The sequence below is a fragment of the Diadema antillarum genome, unplaced genomic scaffold (genome assembly GCF_040938485.1).
Source record: "Diadema antillarum isolate AM-2024a unplaced genomic scaffold, OU_Dant_1.0 seq00001508_RagTag, whole genome shotgun sequence".
In the NCBI taxonomy this organism is placed as follows: domain Eukaryota; kingdom Metazoa; phylum Echinodermata; class Echinoidea; order Diadematoida; family Diadematidae; genus Diadema; species Diadema antillarum.
Window position 1 is genome coordinate 359,939 of NW_027272242.1, and position 27,289 is coordinate 387,227.

Here is a 27,289-nt window from a genome sequence, read left to right on the forward strand (position 1 = left end):
TGATTGGTCATAATGTAATCATGTGACTAATTCAGCCAGGATAAAGATCAATTGCCTGCAGTAACGTCGCATCAGGTAATATAATTACAGAATTTGGCTGGCTGCCGAGGGGGCTAGTATGAAATTATGTGTATTTATGGAGACCATAACAAATATTACCCTGTCTATCATTGTGATATAACACTTTATCAGTCCCTTGGGAGTTATACATGTATTTTCCCCTCGAGACAATATTTTCACAGCGTTGAGGGAAAATATGATCGTTTAGGAAGATTGCCCGCAGGGATGCCAAGTATGTATATTACACCTGTAAAAAGGCAATATCTGCATAATGTTTGCTAGATTTAGCACAAGAGCTTCCACATCTTTTTGTGTAGCACAATATCCAACACTCATACTGTATCTACTAAATTTGCGTCTGATCGCACTGTAAAAATATCAGATGGCCAGATTGTGTAATCATTTTGACCCAAGACATCTTAGATTTACTTTCTGGCTTTCTGCTCATTGAGTTGTGAATCCACAAAGCTAAGTGAAATGCTGTGGGATAGAAATGTTCTTTTCCATTTTCCATCGAAGAAAATGAGAACTGCTATCAATGGAATGTTTCAATTTATGTATTGTTGTTGAGATTTAAATATTTTGTATATTATTTTTGTTTCTGCCATTTATCTCAATGTAGTTGCTCCTGAGTGGTCTCGGGGACATCAATGTCAATGACTGGAGGTCCAACACAGCCTACAGAGGCGGTTACCATGCCAACCACATTGTCATTCAGTGGTTCTGGAAGGTACATACTTTTATTTGTGTGTTTGTTTTTCAAAGACGAAAAAAAAAATAGGTAGTTAGTGTTTAGTCTTGGAGCAGAGAAGTGATAGCATCATTTGGGAATTTTGTCATGAAAGTGAGCAGCAGTGATTGACATGTATAGGATTAACATGTTATCAAGACAGGAGGAATTTATGAATGCCATCAAGAATATTCAACTCACATTCACAACCTAGCATATGGACTTGTTACAAAAGGTATTTCTTCATTACAAATTTAAGAATAGTATGAGATGTGAATTTTATCCATGCAAGTCAATGAATAACTTTGCCATAGTGACATTAAACCAGCATGAATTAGTTGTCTGTGAGATATATTTCTATTCTTTAGATTTTAACAACTTGTTGAAGGTTATAGTTTATTTGTAACTGTATGCATTTTCTAACATTCAGATTCTTCAGGAGACTTTTAAGAAATTAAATTTTGAAGATGAAGCAATGAAAATAGGGCATGCCACAAAGCAAACACAATGTAGCAATCAACTGAGATTGTGTATGTTTATGTGTTTGTTTGTATGTCTGTTTGTTTTTTTAAACAGCCTTTAATCTTGACTTCTTCTTTCATAGGCTGTGCTGGCCATGGGGGCTGAAATGCGTGCCAGGTTGCTCCAGTTCGTGACGGGAACCTCACGGGTGCCGATGAACGGCTTTGCCCATCTCTATGGCAGCAACGGCCCGCAGCTCTTCACGATAGAAAAGTGGGGGAGCCCCAACGCCCTGCCACGCGCCCATACATGGTAAGCATAGCTGGTGATTCCTACAAGATACTGCAGCAGGAGACTCCCTGATAAAAATGCAGATATACTTTCATGTTCTGACAAGGGAATGCTGTAAAAGCAGATATTTTCACACGGGCGATTTTCACACTTGGCTGGATAAAAAGAATTTCTGTATTCTTAATCTTTCTGATGGTCACAAGAATTGAGCAAGTACTTCAAACAGCTCATCGCTTCTACAGCATTTTAGGGCTTAGGCAGCACACACATGTAGTACTGTAAAAGGTAACTGGTCCACATTACAACAGCAGATTCATTCATGCCACAGGACTGGTGAACATGAAGAAAACTACACATAGCACATTGGTTATACCCCTTTAATACCTGCATTAAGATCAAAGACATGAAATAAAATGATGTGTAACAATCCCAAAATTTGTGCTCTTTTATATTTTTGTTTAGGTTCGTGTTGCGCAGAAAATTTCTGCTGTTACAATACATGATTTGAGGATTATTTTTCCAATTGAGAGGTATTTAATACAAGTACAGTAGGATTTTCTCAAAACAAGTGATGTTAGCCTAGGCATTGGTACACCAACATATTCACTTTGCCTTCATATACATGTTGAATGCTTTCTCTTCCTTTGCCAATGTGGTTTACCGCTGAGCTAAGATCACCTGTCAGTTATGCAACACATAGGCATATTTTGACAGTGATATTAAATGTTTTCATTCCTCTTTCAGTTTCAACCGGCTGGACCTACCAACATACGAGTCCTACCACGTTCTACGCAACAAGCTGAGGACAGCTGTAGAAAACACTCAAGGCTTTGAAGGGGTGGATTAATGTTCGCCCACAATCTCCCCCACCCCCACACCCTTCCCCCTTTCAATCTTATCCTTATCCCCCCTGCAACAAAGCTTGATGTCATCAAAATCAAATATAAGTATATATATATATATTCTGTGTCTATATATGTGTATTGTATGGTATAACATTGCAGTGGGCAGGCTTATATCTATCCAAGTTCGTTGTTTGTCCGTAGAGACGGAAATCTTTTGGGTGTAGAAGTGTGATGATCTGCTCTGTACAATTTGCCAGTCTGTGTCTTTCGAAACCCCCTCAACCACCTCTTTCATTCATTTGGTGTTTGTTTGTTTTTTATCATGGGCGAGGTAGATGCTGTATGAAAATAAAAATAAAACTACCAATGCACAGAGACAGTCCACTCTTCGTTGAGAAAGCAAATATATGTATAATCTCTGTAGATGATCTTTTCAAAGCAGGAGAAAAAAAAAATGTAGATAGTGATGGGACAAAGGGGAAATGTGTTGACTCTGCCAAATTGTCAAAACTGTGTGCACAGTTCCTACAATGCATGGAACAAGATTTAAAGGATGTGGTTACAAAAGTCACGAAACTGTAATAGAAGAGGGCGAAAACAGTGTAGTAGTAGTAGTACTGACTTAGCGATATGCAAGGCTAGAAAGGTGGAATGCCCTCCATGCCTTTTAGTTGATGGTTTATCTGATATAGAGAGAAAACGTTGCTTAGCACAGGCTGTATACTCGCCTATCATGACAAGAAGCGCCGTTTCTTCATAAATCACAAAGCAGTGTTAGATGTGAAACAAAAGAAGGAAGTAATCAGGTGTATACAGAAGGCATTAAAATCTGCATACTGCCATACATATGGTGTGCAGATCTCTTCAAAGTAATCAATGTCCCAATCCTATGACACTTCATGTAAGCCAAAACTCACCATATGCCAACATGGTTGAGCAACCAGTTGGTACTGAGAGAGTAGACTTACCCTCAATGCGTGTAATCCACTTTTTTTTCTTTTTTCTTTTTTGGTTACTGTTACTGTTGTCATGAAGTTGAGTGTTTTGGGTTGGTTTTTTTAAACGAAGTTTACAAAACTTCGAGGAGAAATAGGTTTGTCTCCATGACAAGCGGGATACTGTTGTCTCTTGTGTATCTTTATAGCAGAATAAATACACAGCTAGCTTCTTTTTCAGATAATGCATTTATGAGCATATATTTTTGTACTGTTAAGTGTATGGATATGCTAGGGCAGGTAGACTTTTCCATTTTGGAGCTGCTGTGATAATTTTGTGACACTGATATTTAGTGCTCTGAGAAGCCGGTGACAGTGTTTGTTGGCACCAAGTACAAAGGGCAGTTTAAGTTAGCATCCGATGAACAGTGCAAGTGACGTACACTTGTACAAACTTCGAATCCAGAAGCAGCCATGTTACTTCGCTTTCATTCTTCAATGCAGTGGCCTGTGCTTGCTTGTCTTTAAGTGGCAATTACTTAGTAGATTTCACCTGCCAGTTTAGTTTGCCAATTTTGTGGCCAATAATGGCAATGCAGCACACCTTACAGTGTATAGTGAGATGTAGATTCTCAGAAGTGCATCAGGGGTGGTGTGACCACCCGGTTTTGTACTTGCAGTGTAGTGAAATTATAACCCAAACTTGATATGCTTTCTTCTCATACGAGGCTCATGCTTTCAGGTGGCATTAACAGCAGATAGATGGGTGAGTCGTAAGAGGCAGGTGGGGAGAACTAGAATAGACATGAAATTACTATGTATATTTAGTATAGATAGACTGAAGATGTACCATACTGCCATACGCAACAAGAACAATTTGCCAACTTGAAAAGCATCAAGTGCTTATGGAAGAACATGTTGGCTATGGTCACAAGTTTGCATTTGGCCAGCCATTTTGGATTTTTTTTTTCCTTAGCAAGTATAATCCTCAAAATAGAGAGCCGAGATTATCTTGGATTGTCATTGCACTTGAATTAACACTGTCCTACTGTCTGCATATTGTGCATTATTTCCATTTCTATTTATGTCAGCGGAATTTTTTCAGAACAAGGCAAGAAATCAGTAAATGCTCTGCAGGGAATTGAGGATAAATACACCGATATTGCAATGATATATATTTTTACAATGATGGGTATTACCAAATCTGTGCAAATGCAAAAAACCAAAACAAATACATGAAAACATAATCTGTACTCCATCATCACATATTTCAAAACAATGCAGGTATCATGTTTGAAATTTGTCGTAAGGTTTACCTGATGTTATTTTCTTGCATCAAAATATTCTTGCATCCTGCGTAGTCTGATGAGCATAGGAAGTTGTTGTTGATCGCCTACTAAGAGATCATCTATGTTTTTAAGTATTTTTGTAAGCAAGACACTGTTTTCAAAGCTATCATGATGAAATCACAGCAGGTTTTCTCTGTTGGCAATAGTTTCATAGCCGCATTGTCTCTCCTTCTCGCCTTGAAAAGAAATGAAAGCAGCATGATAATTGGGATGAAATACTAACGTTGTACCATGAAAATGTCTTCGACAGGCATCTCTGAATAAGGATGAACGCTTTTATGTACCGTGTACAGTTAAATAAATTTGATACTTAGCAGTATCGATGATTATTCACGTAGACATTAACAGCTCTCTATCCATGTGACAGTCTGTCTATTTGGTAAGCCTATGTCCTGTCTCTTTCTTCCCTCCTCCGCCCCCCCCCCCTTTGATATTGAAGAAAAGTGGACTTAAACTGACATCTTTGAATAAAGATGAATGCTTATATGTACAATGTACAGTTGAAATGTTTCATACTGAGCAGTATCAATAAGTGTTATTCTTAGAGATACAAATGGTGTATTAAAAAAAAAGTGTGTTAAGTTTTCTCTCCAAGTGTCGGTCCATTTCTTTCAATATTTTAGTCTCTCCCCCACCTCAACCTATATTGGTCTGTCACTTATCTCTTTCTCTCTCTTTCTTTCTCTACCTTGGCTTGTCTGCTGTCTCATGTTAATTTGTCTGTTTTAGGACGTGTAACCGAATCAGCATGTGTAAGATCACTCACCATTCATTGTGTGTATTACTGTAACCATTGTAGGAGGAGAGTTAGTTGCCCGTGGTAATGTAGCCAAGAAGAAGAAAAAACAAATGTACTTTCAACAGAATGCACATGTACATATGCAATATGCTTTGTACTTCTTATAATTGGCATATGGTGGATGTGTGTTCTGGTTGACGAGACACTTTCTTTGATATGATGAATTCTTAAAATTTCTGTATGTTTATCAAAAAAATTATGTATTGTATTCAAATAAAATTTATTGTAGTGAGCAGGAACTGTTTGTATCACAATTCCTCTTCTGCCCCGCCTCTTCTCCTTGTCCCAAACTCTCATAACCCCTTCTCCCCACCCCCTACTTTCCTAAGCCTTTTCCCCCACCCTTCTCCCTACCCCTGTCAACCCCATCCCTTCTCCCCCTTGAAGGAACTGTTTGTATCGCAGCTCCCCTTCTGCCCCACCCCTTCTCCCTGCCCTCCCCCCACTCCCTGACCCTTTCCTCCACACCCTTTTTCCCTATCCCCTTCTATACCTGACCACCTTCTCCCCAACCCCTTCTCTGCCACCCCCTTCCCTCACCCTTTCTTCCCCACCAGTCTCCCCCACACCATTCTGCTCCCCCCATACCTTTCTGCCCTATACTGTTCTACCCCCTCCCTTTCCATCACTTGTGACCTTCTGATGTGACGTGTGTGGAACTAAATGTTTGAATCAAAATGTTTTGAATTCTTACTTTCAGAACAGTTTTTGAGCACTGTAAAAATGAAAACAAAACATGAATTGTCTTGAAATCACTTGTAAAACTTATATCCTAGGCCTAATGTGTTTAAACAATTTCCGTGTGAAATACTATGTCAGGGAAATATATTATGTTGCTTTGCAATAATGTAGTACGATTTAGGTCTTAGAATAATGGAATTGATGTCCCTGTATGAATTGTCATCACAGAAGATGAAAATACACTGCGTGTTGCAAAACACAATCAAATTCAATACACAGCCCCTCCAGATAATGATCTTGAAGCCACTTTGCATTTCAAAACCAGAGCTACTGTATGATATACAAACTAGGATTTCAGAAAGAAAAGGGGCATGAAGAATTTATTCCTAGACAATCCTGGTAGTTCTTTTGCTCATCTTTGCTTTCCTCATGTTGTTGTGCAAGGATTTAACTGAAAAGAGGAGGGGATACACAGAAGGGGAACAGCATTTTCTGTCTGGAAGTAGTGTTCACACTCATAAGATCACCACGGGAGCCCCACTAAGAATAAAGATCATTCAGAAGAATGCAGTGTAGTAATATTTTGTCCCCACTTCACATTCTTCCTCTGTTTTGGTAGATGCCGGTGTCAAGGCAAATTAAGCACCGTTTCTGTAGAAATGGGTTTTTCTTTTTCTATGTTAGTGTACAAAATGAACCCATGTGAATTGCTTGAAGCAACTTCTGTGTATTATCAGAGAAAAACTATGTACATAAATCATCACTTTAAACTGTATCATGTATGAAATAATTGTGAATACAAGTGTACATGATGTCTCAATTTCTGTTGTAAAACACAATTTTCTATTGCAATTACTGATAATAATATGTAATTTTGTAGATCATACTGCTGTCATAACTGGAAGTTACAGTGATAATTTAGGATGACGTTATGGATCTGAACATTTTTTTCACGGATTGTATGTGTGTGTCGATACATATATGGCATAACTATTCATACAAAATAAATGACAGATTATTTCATAAAGTGAAGTATGCTGTGATATGCTTTCTTTCATTATTTTTTATAGTAAAAAGATAATGATGTGCTGGTTGATTTTTTTTTGTGTGGTTGCTTAATTTCCTTGTCTGTGACATACAGAAAAGAAATGTTGACAAAATTAGCTGTAAACAACTGCCTTAGTGAATTGGTATTGCTTATTGATCTTTCATATAAATGTTTCCAAGTGTGTTAAACCAAGGACACATTGAGACAGTAATGTCCAACATTTTGAGTGAGCAACAAATTACCTATGTCCAAGAGAGAGGCTCCACCACAGAATGAGGCAATATGAGAAATTTATTCCAAAAAGCCAATAACTTGGAGTAACGCTAGAAATGTTGCAATGTCGATTGGTATGCCTCGGCCACTTTACATTATTCTCCCAATAGGTCAACAGTACACACTGCCAATGTGAGACGGCACTTTCACATGATTTGAAAATCATCTGGTAATTATACACCAATTTTCAAGACAATTTTTGAACCACTTTCAAAATACAGGAAATGGGTGAAATTTTAGCATTTTCATTTGACCTTTGACCCCATTGCCCAAAACTTCCCCTACCATATTCACTGTATATACTGTATTTATGAAGTTTAACTACACTGTAAATGTATACAGCCAGTAATTTCCAGAGTATGGAGAAAATGGTGTAATTTCAGCATAAAGGCAGTGTAATTTTAGCATTTTTTTAAGCAGACCTTTGACCTTGACCTCAAGTGACCAAAATTTCCAGAGAATCCGTGTCAAGTAATAACATCCATACAATGTGTTTGTACTGAGTTTCATGAAGATACCTTGAGCCATACCCAAGATATGAAGGAAAAAAAGTAAAATACATGTACAAATATTAGCATTTTCACTTGACCTCTGACCTGACCTCATGACTTAAAAATTTCCCTAGAAAATTATAATCTGCAAATGTACAATGTCATGTTTACAATAATTTTTCATAAAGATAAATCCAGGCATTGCAGAGATTATTGGGGAAATTGTGAAAATTTTAGCATTTGACCTCTGCAACGTCTTGTGATGTCATTGGTCTAGAGCTGTATGTCGATTTGTACTGGCTGCATGTTGCCTACCATTTATGCGAGTCACTGTAAACATTATTTGTACACTTGTTGCAACCCTCTCGGCAAGGGATGCCTATTGCTTGCTAACCACGCATCAGCATATTTGTCCAGAACTTCCAAGCATGTATCCAGTAAATTTTGTCCAGGAAAACAAGCGTGGTGTCTATGGCAAGCCAAAAGGAAATACAGCTGTACATCCAGTAGATTTGCCACCAGGTTCAATACATGATCAAAAAATGGATTTCTGGCAAGAAATTTGTCCCCCGTTCTATAAAACAGATGATGCACATCTTTTTGTAGGAAGTGTGCATACAGTAACTATGGAATGTAGTCAGATAAGAATCCACTCTGCTTCACCTCATGGGTTAAACATTCCAGTTACCTTATGCACACAATTTCTACTGACGTACTCACACTTGTGCATCATTTGTACGACTGTTCCATTAGCTTTAAAAAAAAGACTGCTAAAAAGTGCTTAAAGGGTAAATTAAACAGTAAGCATCAGATGAGGAGGCTGAATCTCCCTAAACCAAGTCTGCAGCATGCCACCATGAACACAATTTGGCACACTGTGTCACAGGACACGGTGGTACAGTTCCCTTTACTGTAAAAGTGGATATTTTCGCGCGACTAATTTTTTCGCGCTCAGTCCGGGCAAGAAGAAGTTTCGCATGTTTTTAATTCCGCGAATCAGGACATCGCCTACTGGAACATACATCAAGCAAAAATATTTGTGTGCTTTATTTTTGCGCTACTTTCTGGTTGTGCGAAATGCGCGAAAATTTCCACTTTTACAGTACATGTATTTCAGATTGAATGTGGCCTCTGTGTTTGTCGGTTCATGTTCTCTCTGTGCACACAACACTATCAGTGAAACCCTCCATATCACTGTTCAACACACAAGAAGGACTGAATAAACACATTTAACTATCCTTTCTCTTTTATTCATTCTTTTCCGAAACATGTGAGTGCATCCAAATCTTGCTCTACACAAAAAAGAAGAATCATGAAAATAATAATAATACACAGAACAAAATCTTACTTTATTCCTCTTTGCAAGAGAACCAGTTTCCTTCTTTGTTTCCCAACGAAAAAAATAATTTAAGCATAATCATCAATATCACTACAATTCTACAAACAATCATATCTGTTCAACCAATCAGTCCTGGTGCGATCGCGCAGAGTGTCAGTATCAATCATATGTCCACGTGGCAGCCAAGTAGCTATGCCTTCATTCAATATATCCACCAATAATATAAATTTCTCATTGATTATACTACCACCTAGTGGGCAAATACATTGTCCCCATATACAAGACACAAATCAACAACCACTAGGGGGTTAAGTGGATCATTTACAAATCCTAGCCATATACCAGCAGAGATAATTACATTAAAAAAGAAAAGAAAAAAAAAAATACACCTTATGAACAATCATTTTAATGAAGAACAAAACTTTGAAATGCCACTTACTTCCGGCATTAGAAACTTAAGTATACACGTAGCAAAACTAGACAATCTTGCAAACACACCTGAAACCAATGTGGCAGAACAGATCCTAGGCGACTCCTACGCTTTATTATCTAATCACCCAAGGCCTAATCCTTGGGTGTATGCCTTGATATTCACACACTTCACACATGACCACACACAAACACACACCCACACCCATACACACACAATTCGCAATCACTTATTCATCCGCTCACAGAGAATCCATGCAAGAATACGTCCAATATGACCGCATGACCACGTCACTTCTCATAGGTCAGCACAGATTCACAGGAGAACTAGCAAAAAGTTACAGCATGAAATCGCACCGTAAGCACCCCTTGGCCTAGAGTCATATTCCTAACAACAAAAATGATATCAGTGCTGGAAAATAAAGCGATGTACAGCGCACAGGGGATCCTCATTACACCCGAGGAAAGATGGAAAAAAAAAAAATTAAAACACGTTGGCTCAGTCCCATTTCATGGCTCACGGTTGTATGGAGTATAGCATGTTTACAGAAAACCCCCAAAACCCCAGAGTTGGGATGAACAATGACTTTTTCTTTTCTTTACCACAAATGTTTGACCACATGCATACAGTAGTCCACTACTCAGAGTTTAATTATTGTCAACCCCTCTGATGCCGTGCTGCTCTCTGCAGATGCACTAGTAGTGTGTACAAAATAGTTCAAATCAAAGGGCACTCTAGTATACACCAAAGCCCTATGTCCCCTTCACATCTGCGGCTGCTAGAGCAACACACAGTGTCACTGCTGCTGTTGCATACTCCTCAAAATTACCATCTCTTGCCACATTAATGCATGAGTCTTCTGTTTTATTTTTTCTATTCCCCCCCCCAAAAAAAAAAAGAATATGGAGAAGGTATTCAAAGAATTCAACATAAAATGCTACATGACTAAGCCTGCATCCAGTCAGCTTCCGCTGCTGTGCTCATGAACATCTGCATGCAGTGGTTCAGCTTTTATGTTCTGAATGTCCCTTTTAAGAACTCTGAGCTGTTACATCCCATACGACCAAAAAAAAAAAAAAAAAGTAGAAAAAAAAAACCCACATACATTCAGGCAAATACCACCTCCAAAGATTTATTTTACAATTTTTCAGTACTATGCACACATAAGAGCAATTATCATGAAAATGGTGCAAATGCATGCGCATTATGTTTTTTTCATGTACACATCATTTTGTATTATAAATATTGTGAAAATTGTGCCTACATTTTAGATACCACCACATGTAAGGAGAAAAAAAAATCAATGGTCCTGTAGAAGTCACATTACAAGGAGACTCCCATGAACAAGCACAGGAATTCCACCTGGACATCACCAAGCAATAAATGTGTCATCATGTCATAGAAATTCTCTCCTTCCGAACGTTTGCTGCACATTTCAAAGTGACGTTCTCTCAATTCTTACTCTTCTTGTATGACAAGTAATCAGTATTCATGGATGGAGACATTAAAAAATATATATCTTTATGCACAGTTTTGCATTGCAATCATTATTATCTATGCAATGGGTCTAGAACTTTGCCCTTACAGCAAACTGAATAGGCAGAATATACTTTCTCATTTGGTTTGCTACTTAACATACCACTTGCCTAGTTACTTAATCAGGAATATTGAATCATGCAATTCATCATGGGTCAGGCCCTGGGGAATATGGGTTTCCGACTACATACGTAAAAATTCATCCAATCTTTGTCGCTCAGAAGTCTCAAGATCATCATGATATATTCGCTGGAATTCCTCCTCCATTGCTCTCTTCATGAGAGCTACATTCATCCCCTCTCAACGCAGATTATCAAAGGAAGAAAACATAGTCAAAGTTTGAGAGAGTAAAGAGAATACCACTTGGGTGCAGATACTGCACTCGAGCACAATGTCACACTCAATCAGGCGCTGTACTATGTCGTCCACACCTTTATGCCATATTATATTTCCACTCAGCAGTTCAAGGACTACAACTACACTAGTCTACAAATAGTACTACTTGTCATTATTCAATCTTGGAGTGCTACACGGCTCTCATGGTCACACCACTGACCCCATTTCACGTTGAGTACACGGTAAACTGGACAAGGAAGGATTCCTATTTTATACAAATGGTGAGGACAAAAAAAGAAAAGAAAAGATCAAACCCAAAGACAGTATGAGGGTTCTACTGAAAGTTTTATTCCACTGCAATAGAGAATCAGCCAAGAATAATTGATGTAAGGCAAAGCAGTTAGAAGGGAAGTGATGTAGAGACAGCAGTGGGAAAAGTTCATTACAAACAAAATGCAGAAGTGCCATGTGAGCCTGTGTGTCGTGCTCTCTTTTCTAAGTCCTGACTTTACACTGAATCCTCCCACTGGAAGGCAAGCTGGTATGATGCCCTAAAGTATTCCATCAGATAGCTCCCTGTGCCCCTGTGGTTCATCCACAATGAGGTTCATGTCCGTTCTTGTGGAACTCAGCCTAACCCTCTTACAGACCAATACCTTGGACTTCCTTTGCAATCTCAAGGTATAGAGTTGTTGGTAGAAACAGTATGATTAATCACACACAGCGAGATGTCATCATCCAGGCTGCATACACGCATGAAAGCATACACCTCCAATCGCATTCATTTCAAGCAGACAGTTGGGATTGACAATCACCATTACCAGTGGAATATATAATCATGACTGTATCTTGCCCTTTGGTGGTTTTTCTTTTTTCCATCCAAAAATAATTGAATCTGTGCATAACCTTCAGGTGAATGACGAGGGAAGGGGAAATGTTAGGTCTAGTATAATATACCTATATGGCTATCATGCATATAATCTAGTGTCACCAAGGCTGCATTCAAATGTCTAAAATGCTTGAAGGGTGATCATGGCTATGACAAATTCAACTCATCCTTGCTACTCAGTAATAGAAAGACTGTCCAAAAAGCATATGGTATAAATAAAGTAACTGATTGCAATTGATAACCAATTACAATTTACTAATGCACAATGCTACTTTCTGGATAGCTATGAGACATTGTCTATTCCTTCTTCCTTCCTCTCTCTTTCTTTCTTTTCTTTTTTTTTTTGAGGGGGGGGGGGGGGCTTTTAATCCAATGAAACTTCATCACAAAAGCAAGGTCAAAACCAATACGTTTATGATGCTGTTTTCCGCCAGAAAAACTGTCATATCACAACTAGAGTATCATCTTCCATGTCATTTATAACCCACGGTATTCTCACGATCATGCCTCAAATAGAACCAATACTTCTATTCTAGTAAGGGCAAAAGAGCACTGACAGACTATCAGTACCCTGCGGCGAACAGTTGCCATTGCAAATACCCGATCAGCATCTACACGTCATGAAAGACGATTGAATGTTCATTGCTGTAGGCTGGTATAAGACATTCTGTTGATCAAGGAGTTTGCATGTGATGGGCCTAAATCAGTCACATTTTACAAGTGTTGTGTTTGGCAATTGAAGAAATAAACAAAATCAAACTAATGAATACCACGGAACTCTTGAGGGCAATTTACCAAACCCAATATTGCCAGTAACATGGCAAAGAGTCCTATTCATTTACACACAATACCTTTTAGTTCTACACATCACAGTGAGATTGGAAAACACACCAAAATTCATGGGGATGTAATCACACGTAGTAATACATTTCTTGCTGTGCCACAATTCAAGATGTCTTCCAGTTTCAAATTCTGTGTCCGTCGACAGTCAAATGGCCTGATGCGAATGACCGAAAGACACCAATTACAGCAACAAAACGGAGTCTTGGTGGCACAGTTTTCTTGAAGCTGCGCATGAAAGGAAAACTGAAGACTGGCAGGAAATCACAAGACATGCTTGCCTAGCCACACTATATGTTGCACACATCATCAAAAGTGGATATCGAGCCACTCAGTACGAGCCAGCATGGTGTGCATCAGTAACTTCACTGCACAATTTCTAAGCCGCATAAACTTTGCCATCATCATCAATACGGAAATAAATCTAGCTTTAGGGAAACTCTGGGATGCTTTTGGACGACTGGAATAAATGGAAAACGTTCCTCTTCAACCCATCATGCTGTTTTACTTAATTAAGCACTAAACAATATATGGTTATGTGCCTTTCTGCAGTATACAACGGGCTCTTATCACTACTGCAAGATATTGATTCTACTGGCTGGGAACACTTATTTTTCTCCTTCATAGAACATTTTCCCACACAACTACACATGCATGATACGTTCACCTGCATGAATTTTGCACACTGCATTGCATCATGGGAGATAATTTAATGGCGTCAATGTCCCAAAAGAGACAGTCCTAGAGGGAATATTAGCAGAACTAGTTACCATTTTTGAACATGTACAGAGATACAATAACCCTGGTATGACAGGATTTTTGCAATTTTCTTTTCTTTTTTTTTAAAATCTGAAATACGCACAGCTCACAGAGGAGAAGTAAGATAAAGAAACACCACAGCCTCGGCTTTGATTGAATTTGATCCAGTCAAGTTTAATCCTCCAAGAAAATGCAATTCATGCATCTTTGTTTTTGCATCGAAAGAATCATCATCATCTATCGAAAGGACGACGAAAGTTCTTCCATGTGATATACCACCGATCCTACAGCTTTGTATCATGTTCCTGATTTCCCACCATGACGGCTTATTTCATGTCATCTCACTGAATCTGGTGACAAAGAAGGAAACTTAGAAAATCCTTTATTGTGCATATTAGCGAGTGTGTTTAGTTGTAGATGCTTTCTGTTACGAGTTAACCAACTGAATCATGGGATCTATATGTGTATGTGACACGGACAGAGATCAACAGCTGTGGGTGGCAGGATCAGAGGAGAGTCTGTCTGGGTTACCGTTCCCCAACTGCCTCATGCCCCCCTCATCGCTTCCATATGACAGGGTTCTGTGGGTGTCCGAGCCCCTTGGACGGTATCATGTCCAGAAGGTATTCACGCTGACGGTCAGCGGAGGAGCGGTGGGCTGCCATCAGGTGTTGTTTGGGGATGATCTGGATTTGTGGCTGTTACAATCACAAACAAAAGAACAGGAAGTTGACAAAAATCTGTAAACTGATATAACAATGAAGAATTTTAACATAAAACAGTTTAACCTGTGAGGACAGGCTGATTTTGCTACAACACGCATTTCCCATAAACACTTAACCGAGTATACTTGGAACTCGTCCTCAGCGTGTTAAGCGCTATTTTTTAAACATTTGTAAGTAATTCCATGATAAGTAGAGCAAAACAAAACTATGATACATAACAACAAACATTCTTGAAGTCATGATAAACACACTCCACATTTTCTTATTATTTTCTATGTTTCTCAGCAGCTTCAATCGCAAATATCTCAAATTAAAAAGAATGGAGTTCACTTATTTTGCAATCAATCTCTTCAAACATATACAGGGAAACCCTGTTTGAACAAGGTTGCTGGGACTGCCAATTTTCCTCGGTGCAAACGGTGATATGAAATTTTGCTCCAGCAATAATTGCTCCAGTATTATTTTCTCCGAGGACTAAGGGTTAGGGTTGTGACAGGGTTTTAGGCTGAAGTTGATGCGAGGATTAGGGTTAGGGTCATGTTTGTGGGTAGGTTTTATGTTTGGCTTAGCGTGCAGATATTTCATGGGAGCAATTGTTGCAGGATTGACTGTCATGGAACTGTTGCAAACATACTAACGAGGCCTGCTAAATACAGTTATGGAAGATTAGGATAGCCGAATAATCTTACATAGTAACAGGGGGGAAGTAAATGTAACCGGACTACAGGCACAAGCAAATCCAGCACATTAAAAACAACAACATCAAATTGTGTAATCATCCTGTCATGGCAAGGTGAATGTGCAGTTAAAGCACAAAGTAATCTGGATATTGGTGAAGCTTAACTTTAGGGCTTAAAAAGTCATTACAGGGGGAAAAACAAACAAAAACTACAAAAACCTTGAATTCATGACTAACATTTCACAGAAGCAGCCCACAACACATTATACTGAAAAGACTGGATATCTATGAACCTACAAGTACTCCTCAGTAGATATAGCAACTACATACACACTGTAGTTTGAGACAGACACAATCAAAGAGGTACTCACAGCGGACACAGGAAGGTTGGGTATATAAGCATAGTGGATTGGCTGCACCACACGCTGGCTGGGTGCGGGGTTCAAGACCCGCTGCTTGGGCTGACCCGACGATGAATGATGCATGCTGCCATGGCTGCGATGAACAATTGTAGGCGGCTAAAATGACAAGAACAGAATTTATTACAAATATGATGAAGATGATCATTGTGGAAAGGGCTTCCAATGATGAAAACTTTAACTATTGGTCCTTAAAAATGACAAACCATCAACCACTTTGAACGACTCATTCCGCAACTATCCACCATGCATTTTTTTGGTGTATTTCATCATTTCAGTCTTACAGGACATGTTAACCAGATATAACAATACAAAAACAAAACAAAAAACCAATAACACATGTCTGTAAAAGGAATTGAAAAACTCAGGAAATCTAAGTAACAGACTAAAGCACACATACACAAACAGAAAAGTGATTATATAAACATGAACCCTGACAGTAATGTCTCTTCTTCCCTGTCCATTTCCGCTGCCAATGTCTCTAAGACTACACTTGGGTATGACAATACTAAGTAACAAGTGTTTGGTCCTAAGTCACATGATGCCAGGGTTGATGGTGGCAGTGGCCCAAGCAAGACTCACCCGATGGCGCTGCACACTGTTGCTAAGCCTGCTGACGGAGGGCTGCTGGGAACTCTGGCTCTGCTGGATGCGCTGCTCGATCTCCTGCTCCTGCTGCAGAGCTTTGACGAAGGCCGTCTTGAGGCGGTTGGTGTGCTCTGCCTTCAGCGCCTTCTTCTGGTTGGACACGATGCACGCCTCGCACATGATGCCCTGCTTTGGATCCTGAGGATTGCGAAAGTTGAGCACAAAGATTGATAATGAAGCAATATATAAGACTACACTTTCCAAAACATAAAAGAGAGTTTTGCTTGCCATGGATAAATTGGCAAAGGAGTTTGTAGCAACTTGCATACAATACAATTAGCTGGGACACCAGCCATGTATTGCTATTCAATCCAAACAAATGCAACACATCAGACAAAGGTTCTTTCTGTGCATTCCATATTCCATAAAATATCTTCTGTATAAGCAGTGCATTCTATGACTAATAACAAGGATGAAAAAAGGAACATTGAGGTTTCTGAATGAAGAGCTCTCTCACAAGAACATTTTTCGAAGATTATTTCTCTTACCACAGAAGTATCTGGACATCAGACTTCTATTTCTATTATTTCTATCGTCTAATTTATCAGCATGCAATGTTGTCTATGCAAAGAGTAGCACCACCAACTGAAACGTTATCTCTCTACTACCAAAAATATACACAACTACAGACCATGAAAGGAAAAGTTAATTTCAATGACTATAACATGCATGACTAGTTTGAATTGAACATGCACCTATGTTCAAATTCTAATCTGTAGCTCAGCTAAGCAAAGCCATAGCCTTGGACATACTATATTAGTATCATAAATCAACCTTTGCCACTGTAATATAATACACAGGTGACTCTCATTATGATGAAGTTCTTGGGACTGGCAGTTTTCTTCCGTTTCATTGAAATTTTGCTATAGCCGAACTGCTAAGTATATAAAGATAAACAGTAATGATAATTTTGGGACCTGAATTTTCACTTCTTTGTTTAAAAACAAGTACGTGTATTTATCATTGTGATCATTATAATGGGAGTGCACTGTATCCAGTCAAATACACATGAAATCAGAGTCTATTAGAACAGAATTCTAGATTATACATGTTAGTTTTACAATTTGACAATTTTACTCTAACTGCATTATGGTGGAATCAATTTTACTCTAACTTGAATCAACAGTGGATAAAGACAGGCATTTTGTGGTTCTTGATCCTAAGCTGCTCACTGCAGATCATCACAATACATGTCTAAAGTAATGATATGTCTCTAATTTTTTTTCCTTCCTTCACACCAGAAAGGGAAATAAAATGTCTTGGAAACTGACTGCTACATGTGATTTTGAAAAAAAAAAAAAACAAAAAAAACTAAATTTGAAAAAAAAAAAATCATTGTAGTTTTCACTCACTATTCAGATGAAAACATGCAGGCTGCATGCAGCATAAACCAACAAAGGCACAAGACAGTTGAGATAATAAGGAGGATTTGTCATTACCATCTTTACCTGCTTCCAAATGGTTGTGAAGTCCGTGTTGCACTGTCCACATTTAAATGGCTGGATGAAGCCCTTGGACTGGTTCTTGTCCTTCTTGTCCATGTCCAGGATGGTGTTGACCACCTCCTCCAGACCAACCAAGATGATGAATTCATTGTTGGCTGCACTGGGAAGGAAGTGAAGCTCAGGCGGGGGTGGCTTTGGTGGAGGGATCTGGAGGAGGGTCTTTTCCAGCTGCTTACGCAGCGCCAGCTTGGCTGCTGCCTGGCGGCTGGCTGCTGACTGGCCATCGTTGACCATCTGGGACTGTCGGCTGGACTGCTGTTGGTGTTGCTGTTGGTGCTGCATCTGGCGCGACACACTGTGGGTGGATGTTGACATGGCAGCAGCAGCCGTTGAGATTCGCACCACAGGGGCACGTACCATCTGGCCCGGCTGCGATGATGCAGAGGACGATGATGACCGACTGGACTGCTGGGCCATGATGAGCGGTGGCGGACCAGAGTGGCCCTTCTGGTAGTTGTGCAGCGAGCGCTGTATATGCGAGCCTCGCATGAGCTGTGGCATGTCGGTTCGGTGTGCAGAGTTGGACTGAGGTTGAATACTTGCATGGGGCTTTGATCCCGACATCGAAGAGTGTGCCATATTGGGCGGCAGTCCGGCACGGTGGCTATGTGAGTTGACTGGTGGCGCCACGCCACCCGCCGCTGCCCCAGCACTCACAGCAGCAGCAGAGACCACCCCTTCTGGCTTAGTAGGCACAGATACAGGCTGCTGCTGATTCAGTCTTAGCTTTTTCAAAAGAAGTAACTTTGTTTCTTCATTTCTGAGTTCTTCATGCAGTTTCTTGATGACTGTGATGCGTGCCTCTTGCTGTTCCTCTGACAGCTTATGAAGACAGTCAACAAAGCTTTCTGCATCATTTTCTTTGGACTCACTGGTGGAATCCGCCGTATCAGTTCTATATAGAAAGACCAAGCACATGGAGAAAAAAATTCAAGCATAGTATAACTATTGATTATCAAATAACTCACTTCCTTTATTATGCAGGTAATCTCCCTTCAGTACAATTTCAGAGTGAATTAATTTTGAATTTGGTTGAATATTTTAGCGCTTTGCATCCAGTGGAAAAGGCGCTCTATAAATGTCTACTTTTATAAATATCAGAACATAAAGAATTATAAAACTTGCAAGAATCAGGCAAAGTTGACTACACTGCAGAGAGAAAAAGGCACACAAACAGTTGTACTAGCATTTATATTCTCAATAACCTGTATTGCACATTCAGTTCAATATGATAAACATTATTTCTATAAAGGATTATTACCTATTGGTTTGAGCTAGCATTTCAACCAAGCAAATGTCAGTGTTTCATCCAATTATTCTGGATGTAAAAGAATATTCATGTAAAAAGAGCATTTTGGTGAAAATACACTGAAGTCATTATGACCAACGACAAAAAGGAAATGTGATAATTTAATAAATGAATAAACAATGCATGCTGATAACTTTCTGTTAATGAAAGAGGAACATTTTATAATGTTTACAATGACTGCCTATGACTAGAATACAGATTTCCATACTTTTCATGCTTCTGCTAGTGTTACCAGGCAACTTCAAGTGTCTGTATTCTCCAAAACAGATAAGAAGTGAATTGACTCATGTGTGAAATGTGGCATGTTTCATAAATTGGCCTTTAAAAAAAATTAAAAAAATCTCTTTCCTGCATTGTTAAATTTACCTAAAAGGACATGTGATAATCATACGCTTGACTAAATTTCATGAAGCAGTTCACATTGCCACTCATGGAAATGCAAACTTACAAAAAAGTTTGACAAGTACACCAAACCCTTTATACAATACTGTAAAAGTGGATATTTTCGCGCGACTAATTTTTCGCGCTTGGCCGGGTGAGAAGAGTTTCGCATGTTTTTAATTCCGCGGAATCAAGACATCAACTACTGGATCACATGGCATGCGAAAATATTTGTGTGCTTTTAGTTTCGCACTAGGTTCTGGTTGCGCGAAATTTTCTACACCGCGAAAATTTCCACTTTTACAGTAGTAGATACTCCAGTAATGTCTGAATTTACACCAAAGTGAGAGTTGGTGTGCTTTTGAGAGTACCGGTTATGTCTTTACCAGACAAACCAGTGTGTCACTCACACTTTTGATGTTCCTTCTTTGTCGACACTATCGTTTCTCCTGCCAGCTGCACTGTCTTCTGTGTCCATACTTTCTACATGTTCTACAGTTTGATCACTATCTACTACCTCCTTGGAGTCAATTCCTGAGCTGTCCTTTGGCACACTGGTTTCACTTGCATTGCAAGGTTCAGAGCCGGCATCCACAACCAATTTTTGCACTGTGTTCCTCACGTCTGAGTCATTTTCCACGTCTACATCCATTGCCTCACTCTCGCTGTCGGCACCGTTCACATCACTGTTTAGCCTCTCATGGTCTTTCGGACTCTCCCGTGTGCTTTCGGGCTCGTCCTTGTGCTCCACATCCCGTCTCTCTCCATCTCCATTACAACTCCCTGAGTTATCTGTTCTATCTGAGTCAACATCACTATGCAACTTGGCTTCGTGAGGTGTGGACGCCGGGACATTCTCCTCCTTAGCACATGAAACACTCGCTTCCGAGGGTCCCTCCCTTTGTTCCTCACCCTCTTTGTTCTCTTCGATCACAGAGTTGCACATGAGAGAAGGTGGTGATTTTTGGTCAGTGCTTTGTTGGACCTCGGAATTGGATTCCACATTAGGAGTGTTCTCCACGTTTGAGGCTGTATCCGGATTAACCTCGGAGTTGGTCTCCGATTCACAAGTACTCTGAGGATCCTGTTTGGCCACAGGAGACAAATCCTGGTCATCTCCATTGGCCTCATCATTTGAATTAGCTGCTGCCTCCATGACATACTTGGGCAACGGCTCTTCCAGTTCATCTTCCTGAATACATCTTTCTTCAACATCATTTCTGTCCTTCCCATTGCTTGTAGGAGATTTCTCCTCAGTGGCAGATTCCACTTCCCCATTGCTGATTGCTACATGCACATTGGACACATCATCCGCATTGTTTCCTTCCGATATCTTTATCCTGCATGAGGGAAACAAAATCAAATTAGCAAATTCTGTTGCTAGTCACATGATAAAGTCATTACTGCAACATTACGCATGCACCGAACCACTGAATTCCCCTACTACAGTGTACTTTGTCATGTGAAGTTAAACAGTCGTTCCAGATATCTAGTACTGGTATGTGTCCAACACATGTGTAAAAGCAGCACACACTGAATGTTTACTTAAATTTCTCTCAAATTTCAGATTGACTTTATAATACTTTGCAGGATAATCACATAAATGAACCAAGTGATTTTATATATATTTAAAAAACTACCATGTTTCTGCTACAAGAGTATGTACAAACTATGCACAAATACACATTGCATTGCATCTGTTATCATGGAAAATCTTGGGTAACACACAAAACTTGTTGTAACTGAAACATTATCATGTAAATCCAACAAAATTTGCACGAGCTCAGTAGTGGGTCACTCAAGTATAATGTGATGAGTATTTTGCCATTACATCAGCACACACTAGACCCTTTACCATACTACAAACCGACAGCCTCAACAAGTAATAACTCAAAGACCAAAATGTGCATTATAAGGGGATTTAGAGTATACAGGTAAGAAATGATCAGGTGAGCGGTTAAAAATTGACAATTAATCAATATAACCACATTCAACTGCAAATTTACGAACAGTTTCATGTTTCTGGTGCATTCCAATCTACACTGTAGGGCAAATCAGGAGTTAGGCCTTAGGAGGAATAATGTGAAATGGTTGGGAAGACATGAACTTTACTTTAGAAAAAAAAAAAGACAAATGAAAAATAAAAAGATTAAAAAGCCGAGTATCCTGAGGAAGATATATTCAAGCAAATTAACTTGAAATGACTATTGTTCTTATAAGAAACACCAACAGATATTTCTTTGAGACAAAATGCGCTTAGAAATATAAGTATTAAGCGCTATAAGTGTTATTTATTATCATTATTATCAAATATCAGTTTTAGGCAACATGGTTTCCTCAATATTTTCTTGTTTTCTGTTCAAAAAGACCTAAACTACTGTATCTTGTGGCCTGCTTCCATACAATCCTTACATTGGTTGTTGCTGTTTTGTTTTCATTTCTTTTGAATTCTAATAGAATGAGACAATTCATTTACAATTTGTATCACTAAAAAAAAAAAAAAAAGAGTATCAGAATTCATAAGGACCAAATCAGACAATCAGCACTTGGTGATCAATATCCAAGTTCTTTGTTTGACAGGTCACATCATAGACATGAACTCATGAATGAAATGTTTTCTGTACCTCTTATACCCTGATGCCGAACTCTGATACAAAATGTGAATATTTTATCACATGGAAAGAGAATCAATGTGCTAGCACACGATAGGATATTATCTAACCTTTTGGAGGCCAGAGCTGATTCATCTGGATCCAAGGCGATGTCTGAAGCATGATCTAGAGGCCGCTTAGCAGGCGCAGGACCCACCGCCACATCAGATACATGTAGCTCTTCTGACATGCTGATGTAGTTGCCTGCAGATGATATAAAGTCAGGTAAATCCAGTGAATTGAGGACATTTGCAAAATATTGATGACATCTACAGTACATCTCTGCCCGATGGAGGCACACAAAAGAAAATTTTCAGGGGAAGAGCAATTTGAAATGTAATACTTAGTTTTCAAAAAGTGTGAAAATAGAATCTGAATGTTTCATGGAAAACAAAAACGCACACTAACATTTAAGGAAACAATGACATACAACTGTACTTTCTGTTCCCTGTGCAGTGAGTACAGTGTACAACATTGTACATTTACAGTGTACATTACCTACAGTAGACATCTGTTAACAGGCAAGAAAGCTCTTGGAAATCATTACTAGACATTCTATTCTATTGTCATAACAATGCCCTTCTATTCTGTATACAGAACATGTAATACTGACTATACTGTACAATGTATGCAGTCAAAATCAATGGGCTAGTCAACCATCATACACAAAGCAGTCTCGCAGTTGCCAATCAATTAGTGCTGTTGAAGTTCAGTACTACATTGTACTATGATAAACTGCAGTGTACAGTACACATGTACTTGCAGTATACCAATGCTGTATGTACATACTGTATACTAACAGGCATGGGACAATGTACTGCATGTGATGTTATACAGTGTGCACTGTGCACATTTGTGTTGAGTGCCTCCTTTCAATATCCATTATACTCTAGCACCACAAAAAATTGTTCACATATTTGTTTGGTTGGGTTTTTTTTGTATCCTGTATATATCCAACAACAATAGCGTACAGTGTCCTTTTTTGTGTGTGTTTTTGCTTCATGCTTTAATAACTGCAAAAGTACACACGTACAAACTGTACATGTACACTGTATGACGCTAGCACATGAACAAGCAAACATCAAGTTCAATCACCTGTACAATATCCTGACAAGACCAATGGCACAACTTGACAGAAAACAGTACAATGTACATCTCTCATAAGTATGATTGGGATAGCCATCAAAGTGTGCAGTATCATGCACAGTTCAGATGTAAAAGAGCAGCAAATACTGTACGAGCCGAAATTTTCGCGTACAAATATTTCCGCGAATTGCTACTTGGCGGACATTTTTGCGTGTTGTTAATTTCGCAGTTGCGAGGGTCTAAATGAACTTAGTTATTTTCGCGGTTCAAAGGCGATTCGCGAAATTCGAGAAAATAAAACCACCGCGAAAATTTCAGCTCGTACAGTATTGCAAATTCCAACATACATGTACAGTAAAGGGCTTTTCTCTCAAAATATGAGACTGCAGAACGTGGGTGCAGCCTACTCACTAAGAAATTTGAAGTCATGACGATTTAAAAACTGTTAATCACCAATAAACCCTACACATACATAAAGGACTACACTCCTTGAAGAAGAAGAAAAAGAAACTAGAAATGTCGCTACAGCGACTGGTTATACCCCCGTCAAACAACATTTCATAAGCTTTGGTCAAAACAACATTTCATAAGCTTTGGTCAAAAAACTGAGGAAGTAGTTAAATCCGCAAGATCTTTCCTTGATCTTCTGCCATTAATATGCCGTTACCATGGCAACGTACTTTCGGGTACTGTCGAAAAATGCGTTTTGCACATCTACAACCAAAGGCACACGTCTGTACCAAGTTTCATGGAAATTGGGCAAAAACTGAGGAAGTAGTTTGCAACACAAAATTTTCTATCATTTTGGCTCATAATATGTGAGCTGTTACCATGGCAACATACTTTTTGTCACTGTCAAGAAATGTGTCATGCTGACCTATATCCTAAGACAAACATTCAATATGAATTCCATGAGAATTGGAAGAACACTGATGAGGGTCAATCCACGTCAAATCAACCAATTTTCAGACAATTTGTAACCCGACCCCCTTCAATTTTTTTTTAACTCGCACCAAATGTGCCCCCAAGTGTCTGACGGAAGATTCTGAAATATTTTGCCCCAAGGTCAAACGGTTGCTAAGATACAGCCTCCCTTAGCAACCAATGCGTGGCCGAATAACTGAGTTTAAATAAATTTTGCTATTTTTGATTGACTGCTGCAATCAGGTTAGATGAGATACATTGCTCATTTTCTGTAAATTGGAAGAACTTTATGACCTTAACATGCACAATATATTATGGCGCGGATCTGACAATCCGTTATTGCGCAAGAGGTCACCGAAAATGGTGTTAAGCGCCAAAGTTAATGTTTTCGGGTGCATGTTTGGAAGCTGATAACTTCAAAATTCAATTAGCTGAGATCCCAATATTATGCATATTTGGAGACTCTCACTTGCTCTACACATCTACTAAAAATCGGCCAAAAAGTATGCGTCGTTTTCTTGTAGGGCGCCCTCAAAGTTGGATTTTTTCAAAAAGTCGCCAAGTTCAAGGTCACAAATCACCCCTCATCCCATCGAGGAGTGACACCAATTTTTGTGTATTGATAGACATTTACTTATATTTTCATTGGTTACCAAAAAACTTTTGTAACCGGAATGTTTAATAGCTGGTTTACGCATTCGAAAATGGTTGTAAACACCCCAAAATCATCGTAAAATGACACCTGGGGTTTTCAGCACATTTCAAATTGTGATAACTCAGAGATGAAGTGCCAAGACACAATGGTATCTTCTGTGATGATAGTCTGTAATTAGTACCAAAAGGACATACATCACAAATTGTTTTGTCTAATTGGCAATGACCTTGAAAACGTAGCTGAAAACTGCAAAAAACAATAAATCGGTCAATTTTCCGTAGCCATAATGGTGTTAAAGCGTGTTTACACTGACTTTCAGTTGTGTGCCATTTCAGTACTCTCTGTGACTTTACGCTGAAAACTGCTAATCATGTTCCATTTTTATTCTATTTTAAGCTACAAATAATATTTCAGGTCATCTTTAGATCTTTTGACCTTGACAATTGTTCTGAAAATAGCTGTAAATTCCTTAATATTAGCATATTCCCAACACACAAGATTTAACCATATTTCAAAATCAATATTTCTCTCAGACAGAATGCCTGATCATTATTTAAATTTACAGTACTTGTAGTCTGTAATGAGTATTTAGAGGATCTGGGATTAATTTTGTTTGTCTAATATGACAATGACCTTGAAAATACAGCTGAAAAACATAAAATCAATAATTGTTCAAATTTCCAATTACTATAGGGTGTCTGCACCGACTTTGAATAAATTGTACGTCATTTTAACATTATTGATGAATTATAGCTGATAATTGCAAATCATTTTCCCTTTTTTTCCATTTTGAGCTACAAATAGTATCAAAAGTCACATCCATATCTTTTGACCTTGACATTATTCTAAAATTAGCCATAATGCCTTAAAATGAGCATATTCACAACACACATGAGCATTACAGCATATAATTTCAATATTGATTTTTTTCACAGACAGAATGCCTGATCTTGTTGATATTAAATTTGCAGTATTGGTAGTCTGTAATGGATACTTTGAGGATCTGTTATGATCAATGCACACACGTGCAGTAGTTTCCAATTTATCCAGGTTGTACAACCGATGTAGGCCTATAGATAATGCATGCACCCGGCACATTATTATCTCCATTAACATTTTAGCCAGAAACTTACAATGGTCAAAACACTAACAAATTTCAAGACTATTGGGTACAGCTCTGTACTTCCATCCTATGAATGTCATTGACATAGATTTTCTGGTTCTGAATTTCACACACTCAGCATTCTGTCTGTGAAAAAAAAAATCAATTTTGAAATGTGCTGTAAAGATCAAGTGTCGTGAATATGCTCATTTCAAGGCACTTATGGCTACTTTTAGAATTCTGTCAAGGTCAAATGATATGAATATGACTTTTGATACTATTTGTAGCTCAAAATGGAAAAAAAAAAGGAACATGATTTGCAATTATCAGTTACTCATCGTTAATATTAAAATGACATACTATTCAAAGTCGGTGCAAACACCCTATAATTATTGGAGATTTGAACAATTATTGATTTCATGTTTTTCAGCTGTATTTTCAAGGTCATTGTCATATTAGACAAATAAATTAATCCCAGATCCTCTAAATACTCATTACAGACTACAAGTACTGTAAATTTAAATATGATCAGGCATTCTGTCTGAGAGAAATATTAATTTTGAAGTATGGTTAAATCTTGTGTGTTGGGAATATGCTAATATTAAGGAATTTACAGCTATTTTCAGAACAATGTCAAGGTCAAAAGATCTAAAGATGACCTGAAATATTATTTGTAGATTAAAATAGAATAAAAATGGAACATGATAAGCAGTTTTCAGCGTAAAGTCACAGAGAGTACTGAAATGGCACACAACTGAAAGTCAGTGTAAACACCCTTTAACACCATTATGGCTACGGAAAATTGACCTATTTATTGTTTTTTGCAGTTTTCAGCTACATTTTCAAGGTCATTGCCAAAAAGACAAAACAATTTGTGATGTATGTCCTTTTGGTACTAGTTACAGACTATCATCACAGAAGATACCATTGTGTCTTGGCACTTCATCTCTGATTTATCACAATTTGAAATGTGCTGAAAACCCCAGGTGTCATTTTATGTTGATTTTGGGGGTGTTTACGACCATTTTCGAATGCGTAAACCAGCTATTGAACATTCCGGTTACAAAAGTTTTTTGGTAACCAATGAAAATATAGGTAAATGTCTATCAATA

The 27,289-nt window shown here is 38.6% G+C and overlaps 2 protein-coding genes across 2 annotated transcripts in view; one reads left to right on the plus strand and one right to left on the minus strand.

The window, feature by feature from the left end:
• Nucleotides 1-4,601, plus strand: part of LOC139710194 (E3 ubiquitin-protein ligase NEDD4-like) — a 68,931-nt gene extending 64,330 nt beyond the window's left edge. Inside the window, exons 25-27 of the mRNA XM_071622126.1 lie at nucleotides 683-790; nucleotides 1,395-1,564; nucleotides 2,288-4,601. Coding sequence (XP_071478227.1) covers nucleotides 683-790; nucleotides 1,395-1,564; nucleotides 2,288-2,390 — 381 coding nt within the window. The 3' untranslated portion in view covers nucleotides 2,391-4,601. The remainder of the gene's footprint in view (nucleotides 1-682; nucleotides 791-1,394; nucleotides 1,565-2,287) is intronic.
• Nucleotides 4,602-14,197: 9,596 nt separating this feature from the next.
• LOC139710210 (uncharacterized) lies at nucleotides 14,198-22,612 on the minus strand. Its single transcript, XM_071622144.1, has 6 exons — nucleotides 22,482-22,612; nucleotides 20,170-21,099; nucleotides 18,013-18,964; nucleotides 16,499-16,702; nucleotides 15,869-16,015; nucleotides 14,198-14,791 (listed from the first exon to the last, which is right to left on the minus strand). The coding sequence occupies exons 1-6, from the start codon at nucleotides 22,598-22,600 to the stop codon at nucleotides 14,651-14,653; spliced, it is 2,493 nt and encodes an 830-aa protein (XP_071478245.1). The 5' UTR covers nucleotides 22,601-22,612; the 3' UTR covers nucleotides 14,198-14,650.
• Between the last annotated feature and the right edge of the window lie 4,677 nt (nucleotides 22,613-27,289).